The sequence below is a fragment of the Gouania willdenowi genome, chromosome 16 (assembly GCF_900634775.1).
Source record: "Gouania willdenowi chromosome 16, fGouWil2.1, whole genome shotgun sequence".
NCBI classification, from domain to species: domain Eukaryota; kingdom Metazoa; phylum Chordata; class Actinopteri; order Blenniiformes; family Gobiesocidae; genus Gouania; species Gouania willdenowi.
Window position 1 is genome coordinate 160,086 of NC_041059.1, and position 19,630 is coordinate 179,715.

Below are 19,630 nucleotides of genomic sequence, written 5' to 3' on the forward strand. Positions count from 1 at the left end.
ATATAAAGATATCTACGGAGCACCTGAAGAGACTTATTAGAACTTTTCTGTACTACTAAACATTATAAATATACAACAAAATGCATTTTGTGGATTTAACATGATATGTCTCCTTTAAAGTAAAGGTGAAGAAGAGAGTTAGCATCTGTGGCGCTACGTAAAGCTACTAAAACCAAAGTAGTCGACAGAGTACGACACTCATTGAGAGACACACACTGTGTAATATTACATTTGAACAGAATAAATAATAAATGCTTTACCTCAGCCTCGTAGATGAACAGGACGACGTATGTGATGGTGTAAACGGTCATATACACACTCAGCTTCACTGATCCACTGTGACTGATCCTAGCCCTGACACACACACACACACACACACACACACACACACACACACACACACACACACACACACACACACACACACACACACACAATGTTGTTGTTTTGTATGTCAACACAAACATAAACATTTCGGGGCGGAGCCTCTTCTCACATCAAAAGACAACAAACAAACAAATGTAAAATAAAACTCTCAGATCTGTAAAGATTCATCAGAAACTTTAACTTTTATCACAGATTGTCTGAATCTGATATGATTATCATCATTATTTACAATAATTGGGGTTTTCAAGATGGCGGCGTGAGGGAAGGTTGTGACCAGGAGAGCTGTGGGTGTTAGGGTTATATTATATTTTTCATTTAACTGCCAAGACACTACAGATACACACCCAGGACCGCCCAACGATGAGCCTTAATAACTACTTTCTGAGACAAACATGTCACGCAGAAAGACACAAACCTCGGAAACTCCGGATGAGCAACAGAAAACAAACAAGGCCTGCGCAGCGGCTAATGAAGATGCTAATACTGGGGCTGACGCTAGCTGACTCTCGTCAGCACTCCGTGAAGCGGTGAGCAAAATCACTGCCAGCATTACGGCAAATATCTCTAAACTTTTTGACGACAAGCTTGGGCCACTTACGCAGCTTCTACAAATGCACCGCGAAGAGCTCATGAAAAGCGCATCGTGGAGGCTGAGTCGAGGATTTCCGGGTTGGAGGACGCCACGGATCCCATGGGTATTAAACTCTGGAGGAGCTGTGCTTTGACGGAACGTGCGGATGATCTGGAGAACAGAGGTCAGCGTAAGAATCTACGCATTGTTGGGCTGACAGAAGGGGTTGAGGGAGAAGACCCGACGTGCTTTTTTGAGACCTGGATCCATAAGATCTTAAACACGTAAACGAAATCAGGACGCGTGAAGTTGGAGAGAGCACACCGCACGCTGGGTCCTAAACCTCCCCAATCAAAGGCTGCGGCCTTTTCTGGTGAGACTTCATAACTTTTCAGGATAAACAACGTGTCATGAATGCATTGTGGGAGATGGGACAGAATAATCTGAAGTTAAGGCAGGAGAGCTCCACTATTAGGATCTTCCAGGATTTCTCAGCATCTGTCCTCCAGAAAAAGAAAGAGGTTTGACTGTGTAAAGAAGTGTCTTAAATCTACAGGCAAATCTACCTGCATCACTTAAAGTCACCTACCAAGGACTAAACTAATCACCCAGCTGATCAATACATCTGCTCATTGAAGGAGACCCCTCCGCCTGATATGGATGAACTTTCCACCGGACAGTTGTTGTTGATGTGAGCTGCTCATTGGAACATTCTCTCTGGATATACTGGACTGGCTGTGGGTCGTGAGCACTGGCTGTTAATGATTATCAGGGGCAGATCAAACGTGTCCTCCTGGACTTGTTCTCCTGATGGTACAAAGCCCTACCACTCAAACTCCTCTGGATTAGGAGAACGACAGCGTTAGGTTTCTTTTTTTTCTACTTTGATTGTGAATGATTAGTTCTTTGGCTCATTCACGTTATTAAAAAGAAAGAAAAGGTCAAATGGCTCAGAAAGGATTTGATTTTATAGTTTGTAGTGGTGACAGCCCTTAAGTTATGTACCTGGAATGTTAATGGTGTCCACACACCTGTGAAACGTAAAAAGATTCTAACTTTAAATTACAACTATGGGCAGGTTTATTTCTCATCATTCACTAAACACGGAGTAGAGGCGTGGCTATTTAGATTCACAAAAAAGTACCTTTTAAAGAATTAAACTGCATCAAAGATACATTATGTGATTGTGAAAGGTGCTCCATGGGGAGGAAATAGTTATAATGAATGTTTACAACCTCGCCGCTCACCCGGGGGAATTCCTGACTACGTGTTTCTCCAAAGTTGTCGACCTAAATATTAGAAACTCCTTCATTGGGGAAGATTTTATTTGTCATTTAAATCCTATAATGTATAAATCTCCACAAAAGAAAACGTCATTATCGTCCCAGGATAAAATCATCGATGCACTTTGTGAGGATCTGGATTTCATAGATGCATGGAGGGCTCAACACTTGATGGATAAAGAAAACACGTTTTTCTCTAATGTTTATAAATCCTTTACAAGGATTGACTATTTCTTTATTCCATGAGCTTCACCACAGTCTGTTATCTCCAGCTCTGTAGGAAATCTAATCATCTCAGATCATGCAGCTGTCCTCATAGAATTTAACATAAATAATCCCTCTAACCAGAGCAGATATCGGAGGTTCACGCCCTCCATTCTGATGGACCACAGATTTATATCATATTTCAAAGAAATAATTCACCCTCTACTGATGACTCATCACTTTTATGGTAGACCTCCAAAGCTTTTTCAAGGGTTTAGTTATTTCTTATATGTCCAGTAGGAGACGTAGACAAGATGAGCAGAGAATGATTCTGAAGTTGAAACTCAAAAGAGCAGAAAAAGAATATATTAAAAGCTCATCTGTACAGAAACTTAAGGAGGTCTCTGCCATTCGCCTTCTAAATAAAGATGCAGAAGGTAAAATCAGATTTGCTAAACAGAAAATGTTTGAGCATGGAGTTAAAGCAGGTAAATATTTATCCTATCTAACAAAGAAGAATGCGGACTCCCAAATCATCTCCTCCATCACAGATGACCTTGACAGGCAGGCTTTTGACCCTCCAACCATAAACAACTCATTTAAATGTTTTTATGAAAATGTATACAATTCCAAAATACAGGCAAATTCTCCAGATAATATGAATAACTTTTTCTCCTTTCTCCACCTCCCTAGTAGATCTGATGTTCCTTATCTAAGGAAGAGGTGCTTAAAGCTATTAAAGAGCTGCGGTCCGGCAAAGCACCAGGCCCAGACGGGCTTAGTAGCAAGTTCTACAAAGAATTCAGTGACATACTGATCGATCCTCTTCTAGACATGCTCAACGACTCCTTCTACCACAGTCTCTGTGGGAGGCCAATATTTCTTTATTTCTTAAAAAGGTAAAAATCCTGAAGACTGTACATCTTACAGACCTATTTCTTTGTTAAACGTAGACCTTAAAATTATCTGTAAAATACTAGCAACACGATTGGAAGGGTTCCGTCCTTCTATTATTAGAGAAGAACAAACGGGTTTCATTAAACATCATTAGTCCTAATAATAATAACATGGACAGATTAGTTAACACAATTCATTTTTTTCAACAGTCATCCTTAAGTGTTTTGGTGGTTTCTCTTGATAAGGTGAAGGCATTTGACCACGTAGAATTATCATACTTGTTCAGCACATTGGAGACATTTGGTTTTAGTAAATGTGTTAATGGTGAGATAATCCACTATCTGCAGTGTTCACCAATGGCATGAGATCTCCAAGCTTTCCCATTTAACAAGGTACATGACAAGGCTGCCCTCTATCACCTCTGCTATTTGCCTTAGCTATAGAGCCGCTAGCAGAAGCTATCAGATCCAATGACAACATACATGGCTACACAATAGCAGGCAGGCAGCACAAGATCACGCTTTATGTGGATGATGTCCTGGTTTTCCTAACAAAACCTACAATATCTACCCCTTTCCTTTTTAGAAACGATTAATAGATTATTAATAAAAAATAAAGTTATGCCTTTAGGCAGTTTTAAACAAAAACCCCAGACTCCATCACCGTTCCCCTTTAAATGGTCACCAGATGGTTTTGTGTATCTAGGAATACATAGAACGCCAACTTTTGAACAAATGTACAAAGCTAACTTTGCCTGTTTGAGTGAATTCAATTGGACTTGGAGGTGGAACATCCTCCCTGTTTCCTGACTAGGTTTAGTGTCTCTTCTAAAAATGAACATTCTTCCTAAACTACTCGACCCAATCCAAATGATTCCAGATATATTTCCACATAAGGCTGTACAACAATTAAAAAGTTGGTTTAGCTCCTTTATATGGGCCAAAAAGTCACTTTATATCTGTCATCTGCCAAAGGAGGTTTAAAACAGATTTATCATAAACAGCACAGCTTTCACAGTTTAAATGATCAACTTACAGAGTTACTAAAGGATGACTTCACTAGGAACTTAGACTTATTCAAGAAGTTAACTTTCATTTCATTTTGCCCCAATAAGTAGAGGAAGTGTGGTCCAAGGACACACCCCCAAAACGGAGCGCTGTCAAACAGCTGTTTTATACAAGATATTAAACATCTTCTGATGCTTGACCACACCCACAGATATGTAATTTAGACCACAGGCAAAAATAAGCATGAAATATGATGAAAAAAGGTTAAAAGTGACAATAATGGGTCAACATTAGATTAGATTAGATAAACTTTATTAATCCCTTGGAGCTCCATCAGAAAAATTATATTTCCAGGAGCAAAACAGGGTTGAAACATTACAGAAATACATAACATAGAATGTACAGAAATAAAAATGTGACATTAGGTGTAAAAGTGTTAGAAAGGGTTTATAAGTGCTGAAAAAAAAATGTGCAGAAAAAACATTAAAATGTGACGTAGAAGTGTCAGAAATGGGAGAAATGTAGCAAAAATACATTAAAAGGAGCAAAAATATGGAAAGAAAAAGTGATGAAAATATGTTAAAATATGGAAAGAAAAAGGTTTAAAAGATAAGGCAAAAGATAAATGTTGCCTATGGCACACACACACACACACACACACACACACAGATAATAAAAAGAACTAAGTGTGTGTTCCATCTTCACCTGGTCACAGTGAATCCTTTCCCCAACAGGATCAGCATCAGGAGGAAAACCAGGAAACTGACAGAGAACAGGAACTTCCCTGGAGACACAAACACAACTAGTTTATAGTTTATTCATCTGGAATATCAGGAAATCGGGAGTTTTTCATCCAAGTGTTCTTAGTAGAGCCAGGCCTACGGTTTAACCCTGGTTTAAAGCCGTCTGTGACCACGCCCCCCTTTTCCCTGTCCATCAAACTCTTCTCAGCTTGGAGCTCTCCAGCTCAGCCAATCAGCTGACAGTGTTCAGATTAAATACACGTCTTCATTAGACCCATGAGATCGATCACAGATTTAATGATTAGAGACGTGAGGGCGCATGCAGCTTTTAATCTGATTAAACAGCCAATAAAAAACCACTGCTGAGACCAACAGGAAGTGACATCATCTGTTACTGAGCAGTGAAAATAAAGGACAAACACATTTAAGAAGTTTCTGTGGTTTGAACATTTTTTATTTATTATTTATTTATATTAAATTTTTTATTGGGTTTAATTTTAGAAACAAAAACATTTAGGACAAGAAGAATAACACGACAAAAGGAGAACCATCTCACATCACAACCAGTATTTATGTGGAGAAAGTAAAAAATAAAGAAAGAAATTAAAATTATATATATATATATATATATATATAACCTTTGTTTGTACACCAATTTTTGATCAGGTCTGAAACTATACTTTTAAGGATTACTTAATGTTCTATAAAGTCAGGTCTGAAAGTTGACACATAGATAAACCATCTTGACCAACTCTCCTCAAATATGTCAAATTGATTTCTTAGTTTAAATGTGATTCTTTCCATTGTGTATATATTGTAGATCAAATTAATCCACTCATTTATGGTTGGTGCATCTTTCTTTCCATTTTCTAGTCAAAGTCTTCTTACATGAGACTAAAAACACCCTTAACAGGTAAAATCACATCATTTTAAAATCAAAAATAAAAGTTCTGTTAAAAACTAACCCAACCAAAATGCAGCCACAGTCTCTGCACATAATCAGACTGATTAGAATATTTCATTTTCTGTGAGTGAGAAAAAAAACAATCACGTTCTTCCAACTGAATTGTCTCCAGGAAGGAGAACTGGTCACTATTGTGATACCGGACTCTGCTTCACACCTTGTTTTAATGTTCAGAGTATGATGTGGTTTTAAATTTTGATTAGCCAAATATAGTTTAGATATTACTTTTTGATAAGGTCTGTCTTTATAGGCTTTTAAGCATATCTCTCAGATTTCTGTTCCTGTTAAGTTATTGTCTTTTAGGAACTTCTTGTAAATAAAATCTTGAATTTGTAGATATTTAAAATGATCTTGTTGATGTAAATTAAAATTATCCTTGAGGTCCTGGAAGCTCAAGACTGTACTCTGATCTAGGAGTGTACAATACGCAGTAAGACCATAATTACACCAATTCTTAAACCTGATGTCAAATTTACTGTAAAGGCTGGATCTTTGTGAACCATCGAAACATTTCAGCTGTAGTTCTTTTGGATTCTTTTATCCAAGGATTATTGGTTAATAACTGGTTAATGAAGGGTCTCCAATTAATGTACTACCTAATATTCCATTTCACATTGAGCTTTCTATCTCCTAACATCTGGATCTATAGCTTAGTTTACACCAGTCAACCAACGGTCTAATCTGTGCTGCTCTATAATAGTCTCTAAGACATGGAAGAGCTCGTCCTCCTTTTTCTTTAGGTAGTTGTAAAGTTGTGAATTTTACTCTTGGTTTTTTCCCTGACCATATAAATCTGGAGATAACTTTAGTCCATTCTGAAAAAACTGTTCTAAACTTTCACTGATTGGAATAAATATAGAAGTGTTTTTATTGAGTCAATACGTGAACTCATGTTTAGCTAAGGAATTATATTCTATCTCTTAATATCAGTTATAATGTCTTTAGTGAGGTCCATAACTTCATATAATTTGGTTAAGTCAATAAGTATTTTATAGATTTCTTGTCTCAGATTAACGAGTATTTGGATCAAAAATACTGAAGATGATTGAAGTGAAAGTTGAGAACCTGATTTTTTTGTGGTTTAAACATTTTAAAAGATTTAAAGGGTTAAAGATGGTTTTATTTTCTTCTTCTGGGGCGGGTGGCGCGTGCCGGGCCCTTGCATACCTTCTGGTGCGGCCCCTGCTTGGGCAATCCCCCGTGAGGCAGGGTGTCGGGGCCAGATTAGGGGGCCACATCCCGGCGGGGCGGTCTGGCTTGGCCTCTGGAGGGGGCCCTGGCTTTAAAGAACTGAAGCTCGTGGCGCGGGCGGCATCAGCATCTGGGGCGCCCGGGGGGGCTAGGTTGGGGTGCCTGGGGACCGGCGGGGGGACCCCCAGCGGCCCCCTGGTGCCTTATGCGGCTTGGGGTGTGGTCGTTCGCCCTGGGCGGGCTGCTCCTGGTGCTGCATCCATTCCGGGTCCTCCTGGCCTGGGGTCGGGTCCCTGCTGGCTCTGGGCTCACCGGCGGGTGCCCGCCGGCTGCCCGTTCGGCGTGGCTCTGGTCGTCTGCTGGGCGTGGGCTTCGGCTCCTCCGCTGGGGTCTCGGGCGGGGGGCTCTCTGGGCCCTCCCCTCGGGGGGGCTGGGCGCGGGGGTGTGGGTGGTGGTGGGCTGGGGGGGTTGGGGGGCCTGGGGGTTGGGGGTTGGAGTCGGTGGCGTGGTGCGCTGGGTCCTTGGCTCCTTGGGGGCTTTTCGGGTGTGTATGGGGGGGGCAATGGCAGCCTCTCGGCTTGGGACCTTGGGGGCGTTCGGGGGGCTGCTTGGCCGTGGGGTGGTCGCCGGGGGCCCCTAGATCTCTCGCTCTTTCTGCTGGCCCGACTGCTTCTTCGGGCCCGGGGGCGGCTCATGGGTTTTGCAGTAGCGGCTCTTGGAATCACATTTGTCATGGACGCACTGGCCTTGGGCTGTGGGATAACACTCATACTGGGCTCAACCATAGACACGTTGTTCCCAAATACCTGTTTTATGTAACTTCCACTCACTTCCTCCTCTGCTCACAGCCACCACCATTATTCCTAAACCACACACTGGTCACCAGACTGGCTTGATAACACAACAATAAGCACAATATACACAACCACAATTTCACATCACATCACTTGAAACTTATTGATTATTCCCCACCCATTCGTTTTCCTATCTTGTATCCCTCCTCCCTGTTAACTCCCCCCCCCCACCCCCCTCACCCTGGTGTAACACTGCCCTCTCTTTTTTACATCCTCCCTTTAATAAAGTATTTACCCTTCCCTAGGGAGGGCTGGTGATGGTCACAATTATGCAATGAAATAAATTCATTTATTTAATTGCAATAATAAAATATGCATTGCTGTTAAAAGATTGCACTTCTTGTAGTGTTAACCTTCAACAGCATGTGCAGACAAGGTGAAAAAAAAAAAAAAAAAAAAAAAAGATGGTATTATTTAGTCAGTTTATCATAGAAAACAACTGATCACGTGTGTTTAACACCTGTCAGCGTTTAATAAAGAGATGATGTAACTCATAATTAAATAATATGTAATTAATGAGAATAGTGAGTGTTTGATGACCTCAGCACTAAATGAACAGCAGTGGTGTTGTTAGATGCTGTTGGATGCTGTTGGATGCTGTTGGATGTCACATCCAACACTGTAGACGCTGCAGGTACAGGTGAGCTGTGCACGGAGGTACGTCTCTTAAAGTGATAGTGTATCTTTGTCATTGGGAGCCTTAGTGCTCCGCCCTGTCCCTGAAGCCCCTCCCACAGCTTTCTCATTATTAATCTCTGATCAATAAATAAACACATTTATACGTGTGGTAAACAGAGGTGATGATACACACGTATATATTATATATTATTACTGATGGTTTAAACACACTGTGATATCATTAATAATACGCTACACATTAAACATGTAATAATGATTATATCATCATTTGTATGGATTTATAATCATATTTAAACATTTACATCATATTCTGTTTAATTTACTTTTAAAATATCTTATAGTTAAGTGGTATTTAAAAACAAAAAAGGATAAAAGTCTTTTTGACTTATTGAGTGTTTTAAAGAATCACTAAATGACTTCTTTAATAATGACGTGGTTTCATGAGAATGACTCAGCAGATTTTAAACCTCAGGAGCAGGTTTGACCCACGGACAGTGTTACTATGGTAACCAAGGTGTTTTCTCTTTGATGAAACCACTGTTCCAGTTAGAACCAGGTTTAATGGAGCTGGACTCTCAGGTTAAACCTGAACTTAACCCTGAGCTGGGTTTGATCAAACACACACACACACACACACACACACACACACACACACTATATGAATCCAGCATGTGCCTGTTTTAAATTCAGTTGAACACTAACATCCATCATCGTCCTACAGTGGTTTTCCAGTGGTTTTCCAGTGATTCAGACATAAACCAGTGAAGAACTCACCCAGTAGTTTCAGACTCCCAGTTCCAACTCCATCTGTAGCGTACAGACCCCAGTAAACACAGTGGAACAACAGGCTGAGAACTGGAGATTAGGAATAATGGAAAAGTACAGAAAGTCAGATATGGTGAATATATGGTGAGGTGGAAATGTGAACAAAAAGTGATCAGTAGAAGCATTATTATTATTATTATTATTATTATTAGTACCAGGCACAGATACCACCAACTGAAACTGTTAATAACTGTTATATTAACAATATAGTCATTATTATCACAGTGTGTTTATTGAGCATCAAACAAACACAAAGACAAAAGTTTTATTTTCTATGAAATGTAATGAAAATGAAGCAATTGCATAAATGTTAAACATTTCCTGTCTTTGTAAATTACTGCTAGCTTTCCTTATTAGCTTAGCCGCTGATTATAGTGAAACTGTGAAAATGTAGTATTTAAAACGCTAAAACTAATATATTTTTCTACGGTTTGGCCTGTCGTCCATACGCAAACGCAGGATAAGGTTAAGATAAGGATAAGATTAAAAACGGAGCTTCTGAAAGTGTTGACACTGATAACCAGAGTCTTAAGTTTCCAAACGTGCTGGGCACTGGTTTGTGTGTGTGTAACGCTCACCCTCCAAACCTGCAGCCGTCATAAACATTTTGTAGGTTGTGTGAAGAAGCTGTCGTCCCTTCAGATTGTCTGCACAGGAAAAACAGAATGAGATGCAGAGTGTGTGTGTGTGTGTGTGTGTGTGTGTGTGTGTGTGTGTGTGCGTGTGTGCGTGCGTGTGTGTGTAAAAAGGATGTAAATGCAGAAGGTGAAGTAAAGTGAGGTAAACAGTAGATAAATGGGGGAGATTATCGTTAGCATGATCGTTAGCATGATCGTTGGCATGATCGTTGGCATGATCATTAGCATGATCGTTAGCATGATTGTTAGCATGATCGTTAGCATGATCGTCAACATTAATTGTTAGTATGCATCGTTAGCATGATTATTAGTATGAATTGTTAGCATTAATTATTAATATGATTGTTAGCATGAATCGTTAGCATGCATTGTTAGCATGCATTGTTAGCATGAATCCATCCCGTCATGCTAACGAGGCTACATTAAAACTGATTCTAGATCAGTTTCAAAATAAAAAAAACAACTATTTCTCATCATTGGTAAAATTTCTAATATATATCGATTGATCTTTATGAAATTAGACTCAGTTATGTTGGGTCATTAATCAATCAACCAAGTTTCATCTAAATCGGATCTGGATTATACATTTCGTTGTGATTTTCACCATAAACGTGGTCCTACTGTATCGTTATTAATTAATTCATATTTTATGTATTAGTGTGATTGATTATAGAACCACAATCAAGATCATTGATTCACATAACTGACAATGTCTGGAAAAAAAGATATTTGTTTATGGTTCTCTGATAGTTTAATAAATAATAAAGTTTTTCTGACATTGTGACTAGAGTTGTCACGATACCAAAATGAGGAACCACGATACAATACCAGATAATATCGCAATACTGAAGCCTTTTATTATTATTATTATTTCTATTATGAACAACAATGTATTTGTACAAGTCAGAAATATTTATTAATTACTAATAGTGTTGTTTGGTGCATGATAAGATTATATGAACAAAAGTATATAAGCAATAAAAAACTAATAAATGAAGTTATAATTTATATGGTTGAAATTAAAAAAATTATCAATCAGTTTCCTTTGCACATTAATTTATGTTTAACTAATATAAATAATCAACTTATGATAACAAATCCACTGTCTTTAAATAAACTATTTGACTATAATGTTTCTTCTCCAACATAATAAACACTAGAGGATAAAATACAACAAACAGGAAATGATTCCCTGAGAAAACTATATTTATGTATTTTCTGGATGACGTCACTGGTGTTTTATGAGATTAGATGTGTTCCTCCTTTGGCTCCTACAGCTGGTAACAGCGCCTGTACAGTAAATCTCCTATTGCTTTACTGTCGCTGCCTCGTTTAAAGACAAAATACTTCCAAATGGTATTTTTGGAGTTTTGAGCAAAATTAGTGATGTCACTGACGACAACGACGCTGCGGACTCGCCGCTCAGACCTGGTGCTTCTGTCTGGTGTTTGTGACTGTAAGCTGTGCACACGTCCAGGAGAGACAGAACTTTAGCTTGTTGTTTGTTTTGAAGCGTGTTTCCAGCAAAAAAAACCAAACTACCAATCAGCTGACAGAAGGGGGCGGACCTATTGTGCATCATATCTAAATCTCACTGTGACTAAATCTGTAAAACATGAGAACTTACAGGCAAAGTAGCAGGAGAGGAGGAAGACCATGAAGAAGATGACCAGGAACGTGATGTTGGTTTCCAGGATTCCTGAGAACAAAAAGTGGAAGAGATCAGAAAAATTAATGAGCTTTTATTTGTGATGAAATGAAGTAAAAAGAGGAAAAACTGGATGAAAAGATTCACAAAAAAAGATAGAGGAATAATATATCTATAATGCAAGAAAGGTCTGTGTGTGTGTGTGTGTGTGTGTGTGTGTGTGTGGAGGGAATATCTCCCCGACGCGGTGTGATTTCTACCTGAAACTTAGTCAATGGCTTCCAAATACCCCACGTGTGTGTATCTGGTATTTTGGAGTAATTTAGTGTCGCAAAACTATCAAAAGATCATTTTCAGATTCTGGCTCTCTCGGCAATGAGCGCGGTATTAAGTGCGTTACTTCCAGTTTCGGGTCATGACGTCACTGTGTCGCAGAAAAAGGTCAATATTAAAAAAGTTTTTGTACCGCTAAAAGTCATTTAAGTTAATATTTCATGGTTATTTAATATTATTCCCGTGATTCCAAACTTCCTTTAAATCTGGGGTCACGGGCGTCACTTCCTCCTTCGTCTCATGACTGTGGGCGGCGGCTGTGCTGGCGGTCGTTAGCCGACCTTATCACAAACATTTTGATTCTTCAGACAGAGGAATGTAACTTTTTAGTGAGCGGATGTGTCCACAACACTGCTCTACTATAATTATTTTTTGTTCTGTGCAAGGGTGAGTGTTTCTTTCTTTTATTATTCTATGTGCTAAGATGCTAGCAGCTACAATGTAAACACACACACACATGGCTGATGCACGTGCGTGCACTACACCTGAATGTACATGCTGAACTCACACAGAGCCGTTTAGAGAGAGATGGTTGCAACTTTGGTGTTGCAAAACGTTCATTTTTCGTGGTACTTCCAGGTTTCTTTTTTTTTTTTAAATCTCTCAACAACCTGTGACTGATTATGTGCACAACGCTCGCATGTCTGAGAGATAACGCACGGAGGAAATGGAGATAGACACACACACACACACACCACACAAAAAACAAACAATATTTATACAAAAAGTACACAAAACGACAAGAAAAATGCACAAAAACACACAAACTCACAGTCTCCAAAAAACAACAAAAAAATATGAAAATGACTCAAAATACACAAAAATAAATATTTATACACAAAATGACAACAGAATCACACTACAATGGCAACAAAAAACTATAATTACAGAAAAAATGCATAAAAACACAACAGAAAGATACAAAAATACACATAATGACTCCAAAAAACATACATAAAAATACACCAAACAAAAAAAATATAAAAATGAGTAAAAACAACAACACATTTATCATATTCATGTTTCATAGAATTAAACCAGATAAATCACACACACTATTTTATTTTACACCCACAAATAAACCCTTATAACACTACAGAGTACAGTACTTACACCTCTATGTATAAACAACCTTCAAACACATTCTCATTTGGACATAATGGATAACTCTACTTAAGCTCCTCCCACTATATGAATACATACTTTCAAAAGGCACTGTACTAGTAATAATAATAATAATAATAATAATTCATTTTAAAAGATGAATCATTATCATTATTACTATAATTATTATCATTATAATTAATATTATTATTATCATCATTGATTCATTGTGTTTCATTGGACGTGTTAAATGTTCTGACATGTCTTCACACTGTAATTCTTCCTCTTTCTTTCTTTCTAATTCTCTCTAATTCTTCTTCTTACCAAACTGATCTGCAGAGAAATGCTGGGTCCAGAATGATTGTCCGTTGGTCAGTTTCATCTCGTATTCCAGCTGTAAACCGTCTCCCTGTAGACACAACACAAGCAGCTTCTATTAAAAATACATGTTTTAAAGGTTTTGTGTTCAGTATTAAATATATACAGTATATATAACTTATAATGTAGTAATGCTTCCAGAGAGCGGAGCAGATGCATATTTCAACACCACAGGACGTGGTAACAGAGTCATGAGAAGTTTATGAAACAAAGGAGCAGTTTTTCACATTAAAAGAGTTAATGTTTTAGATATAAAGGTTCCAACCCTCTATTAATTTAATTATTCATTCATTCTTCTTCAGACTCACGTTCACGCCTTCACATCATTTACAAACTACCATAAGGACACACTCTCTTTTTTTGCTGCAATAACTACACAGAACAGATGATTATCATGTCTTTACTAGTGTTAATCAATGATAATCCATTTATTCAAAAAAGTTAAACTACTACAAGAACAAAGATTTTCTTTCTTTCAGTTTCACCTTTTCCTCACATTTATAATTCATCTGCAAAAAGCCAATAAGAAGAAGACATTATGCAGAGAAAATAAATGTATTATTTATTACACAGCAGCAGTAAAAGCAGCTTTAAAAAAATCTAGTGTTTTTATCTATAAAAACTCTCTGAACCCTGACTTTGATCTGAAGCGACTGCTTTAATCTGTGAAATAAATCATTTAGGCTTAAAATAAGAAAGTAGCTATGTTAAAGCAGTGGTTCCCAACCTTTTTGAGGTCTTCATATCATTGATTTCTGGCAATGCCAGAGACATTTTTTATTTCTAGAATTAGTTTTTAATCATGTTAATTAAAGTGTGTTAAAAACACAGTCGCCAGTGATCAGATATGTTTATTTGAACCACATATTTGAGAAAGTTTAAGTGTAGAAAACAGTTGTTTGATATGTATTGTTTGTGATGTGTTGATTTGAAAATGAATAACAATTTAAAAAAATCAGTAATATAATTTTAATCAGTAAAGGTTTTATTATTATTATTATTATTATTATTATTAACAAGTCGTAGACCTTTGATCTCCTGACATGCTTGTCAACTGCCAGTATTCCTCAGAAGCGTCTGCTGATCATTTTGATGTCTTTATGAGTGATTGCTGGGCTTTGCAAAAATAACATAATTGAGGAATTATACATGTTTTATTTGATTAATGAAACAAACTTCTACGATTAAAGATTATAAAAAGAATAAAGCTTGGCACACACGAGAATAAATGATTATTAAAACTAACTGAGTTGTTTGATGCACATGCATGCTAGTTCCTAAGCCCCGCCCCTGTAAAAGCTTAAGCTAAAGCTAGCCTAGCTTACGGGCTAACATGAGGAGAGTTGTTGCTAGCGGTCTGAAACATGGCAGAAGAAACGCAGCAAAAACACTGATAAACATTATCTGATATGGAACATTTTGGGTTTGATTTTGATTTTATTTTATTTATGTTTAAAAAATAGATTTTACATTGTTTGGTACAAAAAATAAATTACTTTTTGGTTGACAAATAATTCTGATTTTAATTATGACTAAAATAATGGTGATTATTATTTTTTCTATGCCATACGCCACCATATGGAGGCTGTGTCGCCATAGCAACTGCCTCCATGGAGGTCCAGTCTTACCCCACACTTGCTGAGAGCGATGTACCACCATCTCTCCCTCACTGAGCGGAAGCTCCGCCCCCCCACACAGCTCAGCACCTCCTCGTCTTCATCACCCTCCACCTGATGAAGAGGAGGAGAAAAACACACCTTTAAAGCGGGCCTCCACTATGCCATTTTTGACTTGTGCATCTATTATTTGGGATTGTGCGAGTGTAGTATGAATAGCGTAGTGTACATGATGTAGTATACATGGTCTAGTATACATGGTGTAGTATACATGATGTAGTATACATGGTGTAGTATACATGGTGTAGTATACATGGTGTAGTATACATGGTGTAGTATACATGGTCTAGTATACATGGTGTAGTATACATGATGTAGTATACATAGTGTAGTATACATGGTGTAGTATACATGATGTAGTATACATAGTGTAGTATACATGATGTAGTATACATAGTGTAGTATACATGATGTAGTATACATGGTGTAGTATACATGATGTAGTATACATAGTGTAGTATACATGATGTAGTATACATGGTGTAGTATACATGGTGTAGTATACATGGTGTAGTATACATGATGTAGTATACATGGTGTAGTATACATGATGTAGTATACATGGTGTAGTATACATGATGTAGTATACATGGTGTAGTATACATGATGTAGTATACATAGTGTAGTATACATGATGTAGTATACATAGTGTAGTATACATGATGTAGTATACATGGTGTAGTATACATAGTGTAGTATACATGGTGTAGTATACATAGTGTAGTATACATGATGTAGTATACATGGTGTAGTATACATGATGTAGTATACATAGTGTAGTATACATGGTGTAGTATACATGGTGTAGTATACATGGTGTAGTATACATGATGTAGTATACATAGTGTAGTATACATGATGTAGTATACATGGTGTAGTATACATGATGTAGTATACATGGTGTAGTATACATGATGTAGTATACATGGTGTAGTATACATGATGTAGTATACATGGTGTAGTATACATGATGTAGTATACATAGTGTAGTATACATGATGTAGTATACATGGTGTAGTATACATAGTGTAGTATACATGGTGTAGTATACATGATGTAGTATACATGGTGTAGTATACATGATGTAGTATACATGGTGTAGTATACATGATGTAGTATACATGGTGTAGTATACATGGTGTAGTATACATGGTGTAGTATACATGATGTAGTATACATAGTGTAGTATACATGATGTAGTATACATGGTGTAGTATACATGATGTAGTATACATAGTGTAGTATACATGATGTAGTATACATAGTGTAGTATACATGATGTAGTATACATGGTGTAGTATACATGATGTAGTATACATAGTGTAGTATACATGATGTAGTATACATGGTGTAGTATACATGGTGTAGTATACATGGTGTAGTATACATGATGTAGTATACATAGTGTAATATACATAGTGTAGTATACATGATGTAGTATACATAGTGTAGTATACATGATGTAGTATACATGGTGTAGTATACATGGTGTAGTATACATGGTGTAGTATACATGGTGTAGTATACATAGTGTAATATACATAGTGTAGTATACATGATGTAGTATACATAGTGTAATATACATAGTGTAGTATACATGATGTAGTATACATAGTGTAATATACATAGTGTAGTATACATGATGTAGTATACATAGTGTAGTATACATGATGTAGTATACATGGTGTAGTATACATGGTGTAGTATACATGATGTAGTATACATGATGTAGTATACATGATGTAGTATACATAGTGTAGTATACATGGTGTAGTATACATGGTGTAGTATACATGATGTAGTATACATAGTGTAGTATACATGATGTAGTATACATTGGTGTAGTATACATGGTGTAGTATACATGATGTAGTATACATAGTGTAGTATACATGGTGTAGTATACATGGTGTAGTATACATGATGTAGTATACATAGTGTAGTATACATGGTGTAGTATACATGATGTAGTATACATGATGTAGTATACATGGTGTAGTATACATGATGTAGTATATATAGTGTAGTATACATAGTGTAGTATACATGGTGTAGTATACATAGTGTAGTATATATAGTGTAGTATACATAGTGTAGTATACATGGTGTAGTATACATAGTGTAGTATACATGGTGTAGTATACATAGTGTAGTATACATAGTGTAGTATACATGGTGTAGTATACATGGTGTAGTATACATGGTGTAGTATACATGGTGTAGTATACATGGTGTAGTATACATAGTGTAGTATACATGGTGTAGTATACATGGTGTAGTATACATGGTGTAGTATACATGATGTAGTATACATAGTGTAGTATACATAGTGTAGTATACATGGTGGTTCTCAACCTGTTCAACCAACAACCCTCCAAAATAAAGGTCCCAGAGAGCATCATGTTTATTTTTAAATCACATTATTTTAACTGTATCCACTCCAGTTTTACCCTAAAAACACAGATTAAGTGATTTATGATGTTTTCAAACATCAAAGGTTTCTGCCAAATTAATGGTAAATGTTAACATCTTAGGGTTAGGGTAAACGAGTGTTTCCATGGAAACACTCGTTTACAGCCCATAATATCACATTAAGAGAAATCAGTGTAAGGATGATGTAACTAATGTTTCCGCTTCCTTCTACAGGACCCCAAATCCCACAATGCAATGCATGAAGTCACATGACCATGTGTGTCGTACCACACATCCTGACCAGGTGTATCTCGTAGTGAGGTTGATGACCTGGTTGTTTTCAGGTCTCAGCACAGCTTCCTTCTGGTAACAGTCCTGGTTAGAAGATAATAAAGATCAGAGATAAATGTGTTATGAGTTTATTACATCACACACGTGTCATTGACCACTGAGACACTTTTAAAACATCACCAAGTAAATCAAATTAAGTCTCAAAATCATGTTAAAACAAGCACTTCTCTCTGCTCTGAGACGCTGGGGGCGTGTCAGTTAGAGGCGTTGGAACCACGCCCATGCGCAGGAAGAGCACCGCCTCCATGTACTAACCCTAAGGGAGAGAGCAGTGTGAAAGACCAATGAAAATGCTTGGATCAGGCCAAACGAGGTGTCAACATAAAGGTCTTCTCCGCCCACGTCCCAGGTAGAGTCAAAAAACTAAATCACGTTGTATAAAAGTTCTTATTTTATAGAAAATGTGGCACCAGCAGTTTTATTCCCTGAGTCTGAATATGTGGTTTGTTGTCGGATCAGGGCCGTATTGTTCCCGCTGGAGGCCGCAGAAGTTTAGTGTGCTTCAGCAGCAGGGGCGTGTTTATGCTAATGAGGGCTCTGTTATGTAACGCGGCTATGATTTCTGACCCGCCCATTAAATCCTGGACACAGAAATATGAAGCACAGTTTGTGAATCCATAGCTTCACTATTACAGTATAAATGGTTGAATGGATTTTTACATGTTTTAAGGAAAACATTTATGACCTATTTAACGTATTTAGAAGAAAATGTCTGAATTTCATTTATACAGACTTTAAAGAAGTGTACCTGATGTGTACTTGATGTGTTTCTGATGTGTACTTGATGTGTTTCTGATGTGTACTTGATACTTGATGTGTTTCTGATGTGTACTTGATGTGTTTCTGATGTGTACTTGATACTTGATGTGTACTTGATACTTGATGTGTTTCTGATGTGTACCTGATGTGTACTTGATGTGTACCTGATGTGTACTTGATGTGTACTTGATACTTGATGTGTACCTGATGTGTACCTGATGTGTACTGTGTACCTGATGTGTACCTGATGTGTACTGTGTACCTGATGTGTACCTGATGTGTACCTGATGTGTACTGTGTACCTGATGTGTACTGTGTACCTGATGTGTACCTGATGTGTACCTGATGTGTACCTGATGTGTACTTGATGTGTACCTGATGTGTACCTGATGTGTACCTGATGTGTACTGTGTACCTGATGTGTACTGTGTACCTGATGTGTACTTGATGTGTACTTGATGTGTACCTGATGTGTACCTGATGTGTACCTGATGTGTACTTGATGTGTACTTGATGTGTACCTGATGTGTACCTGATGTGTACCTGATGTGTACTTGATGTGTACCTGATGTGTACCTGATGTGTACCTGATGTGTACCTGATGTGTACTTGATGTGTACCTGGGGCGACCGTGGCTCAGGTGGTAGAGGGTCGTCTTCTGATCGAGAGGTTGGGGGTTTGATCCCAGTACCTATGTGTCGAAGTGTCCTTGGGCAAGACACTGAACCCTAAGTTGCTCCCTGTGGTCGACTAGTGCCTTGCATGT

The 19,630-nt window shown here is 37.7% G+C and overlaps 1 protein-coding gene across 1 annotated transcript in view; it reads right to left on the reverse strand.

Annotated features, from left to right (window-relative positions):
- tmem145 (transmembrane protein 145) overlaps window positions 1-19,630 on the reverse strand; it is a 52,781-nt gene that overhangs the window by 14,371 nt on the left and 18,780 nt on the right. Inside the window, exons 4-11 of the mRNA XM_028469673.1 lie at window positions 18,043-18,129; window positions 15,295-15,396; window positions 13,613-13,697; window positions 11,831-11,902; window positions 10,144-10,212; window positions 9,515-9,595; window positions 5,055-5,133; window positions 261-354 (exon numbers count right to left, since the gene is read on the reverse strand). Coding sequence (XP_028325474.1) covers window positions 261-354; window positions 5,055-5,133; window positions 9,515-9,595; window positions 10,144-10,212; window positions 11,831-11,902; window positions 13,613-13,697; window positions 15,295-15,396; window positions 18,043-18,129 — 669 coding nt within the window. The remainder of the gene's footprint in view (window positions 1-260; window positions 355-5,054; window positions 5,134-9,514; window positions 9,596-10,143; window positions 10,213-11,830; window positions 11,903-13,612; window positions 13,698-15,294; window positions 15,397-18,042; window positions 18,130-19,630) is intronic.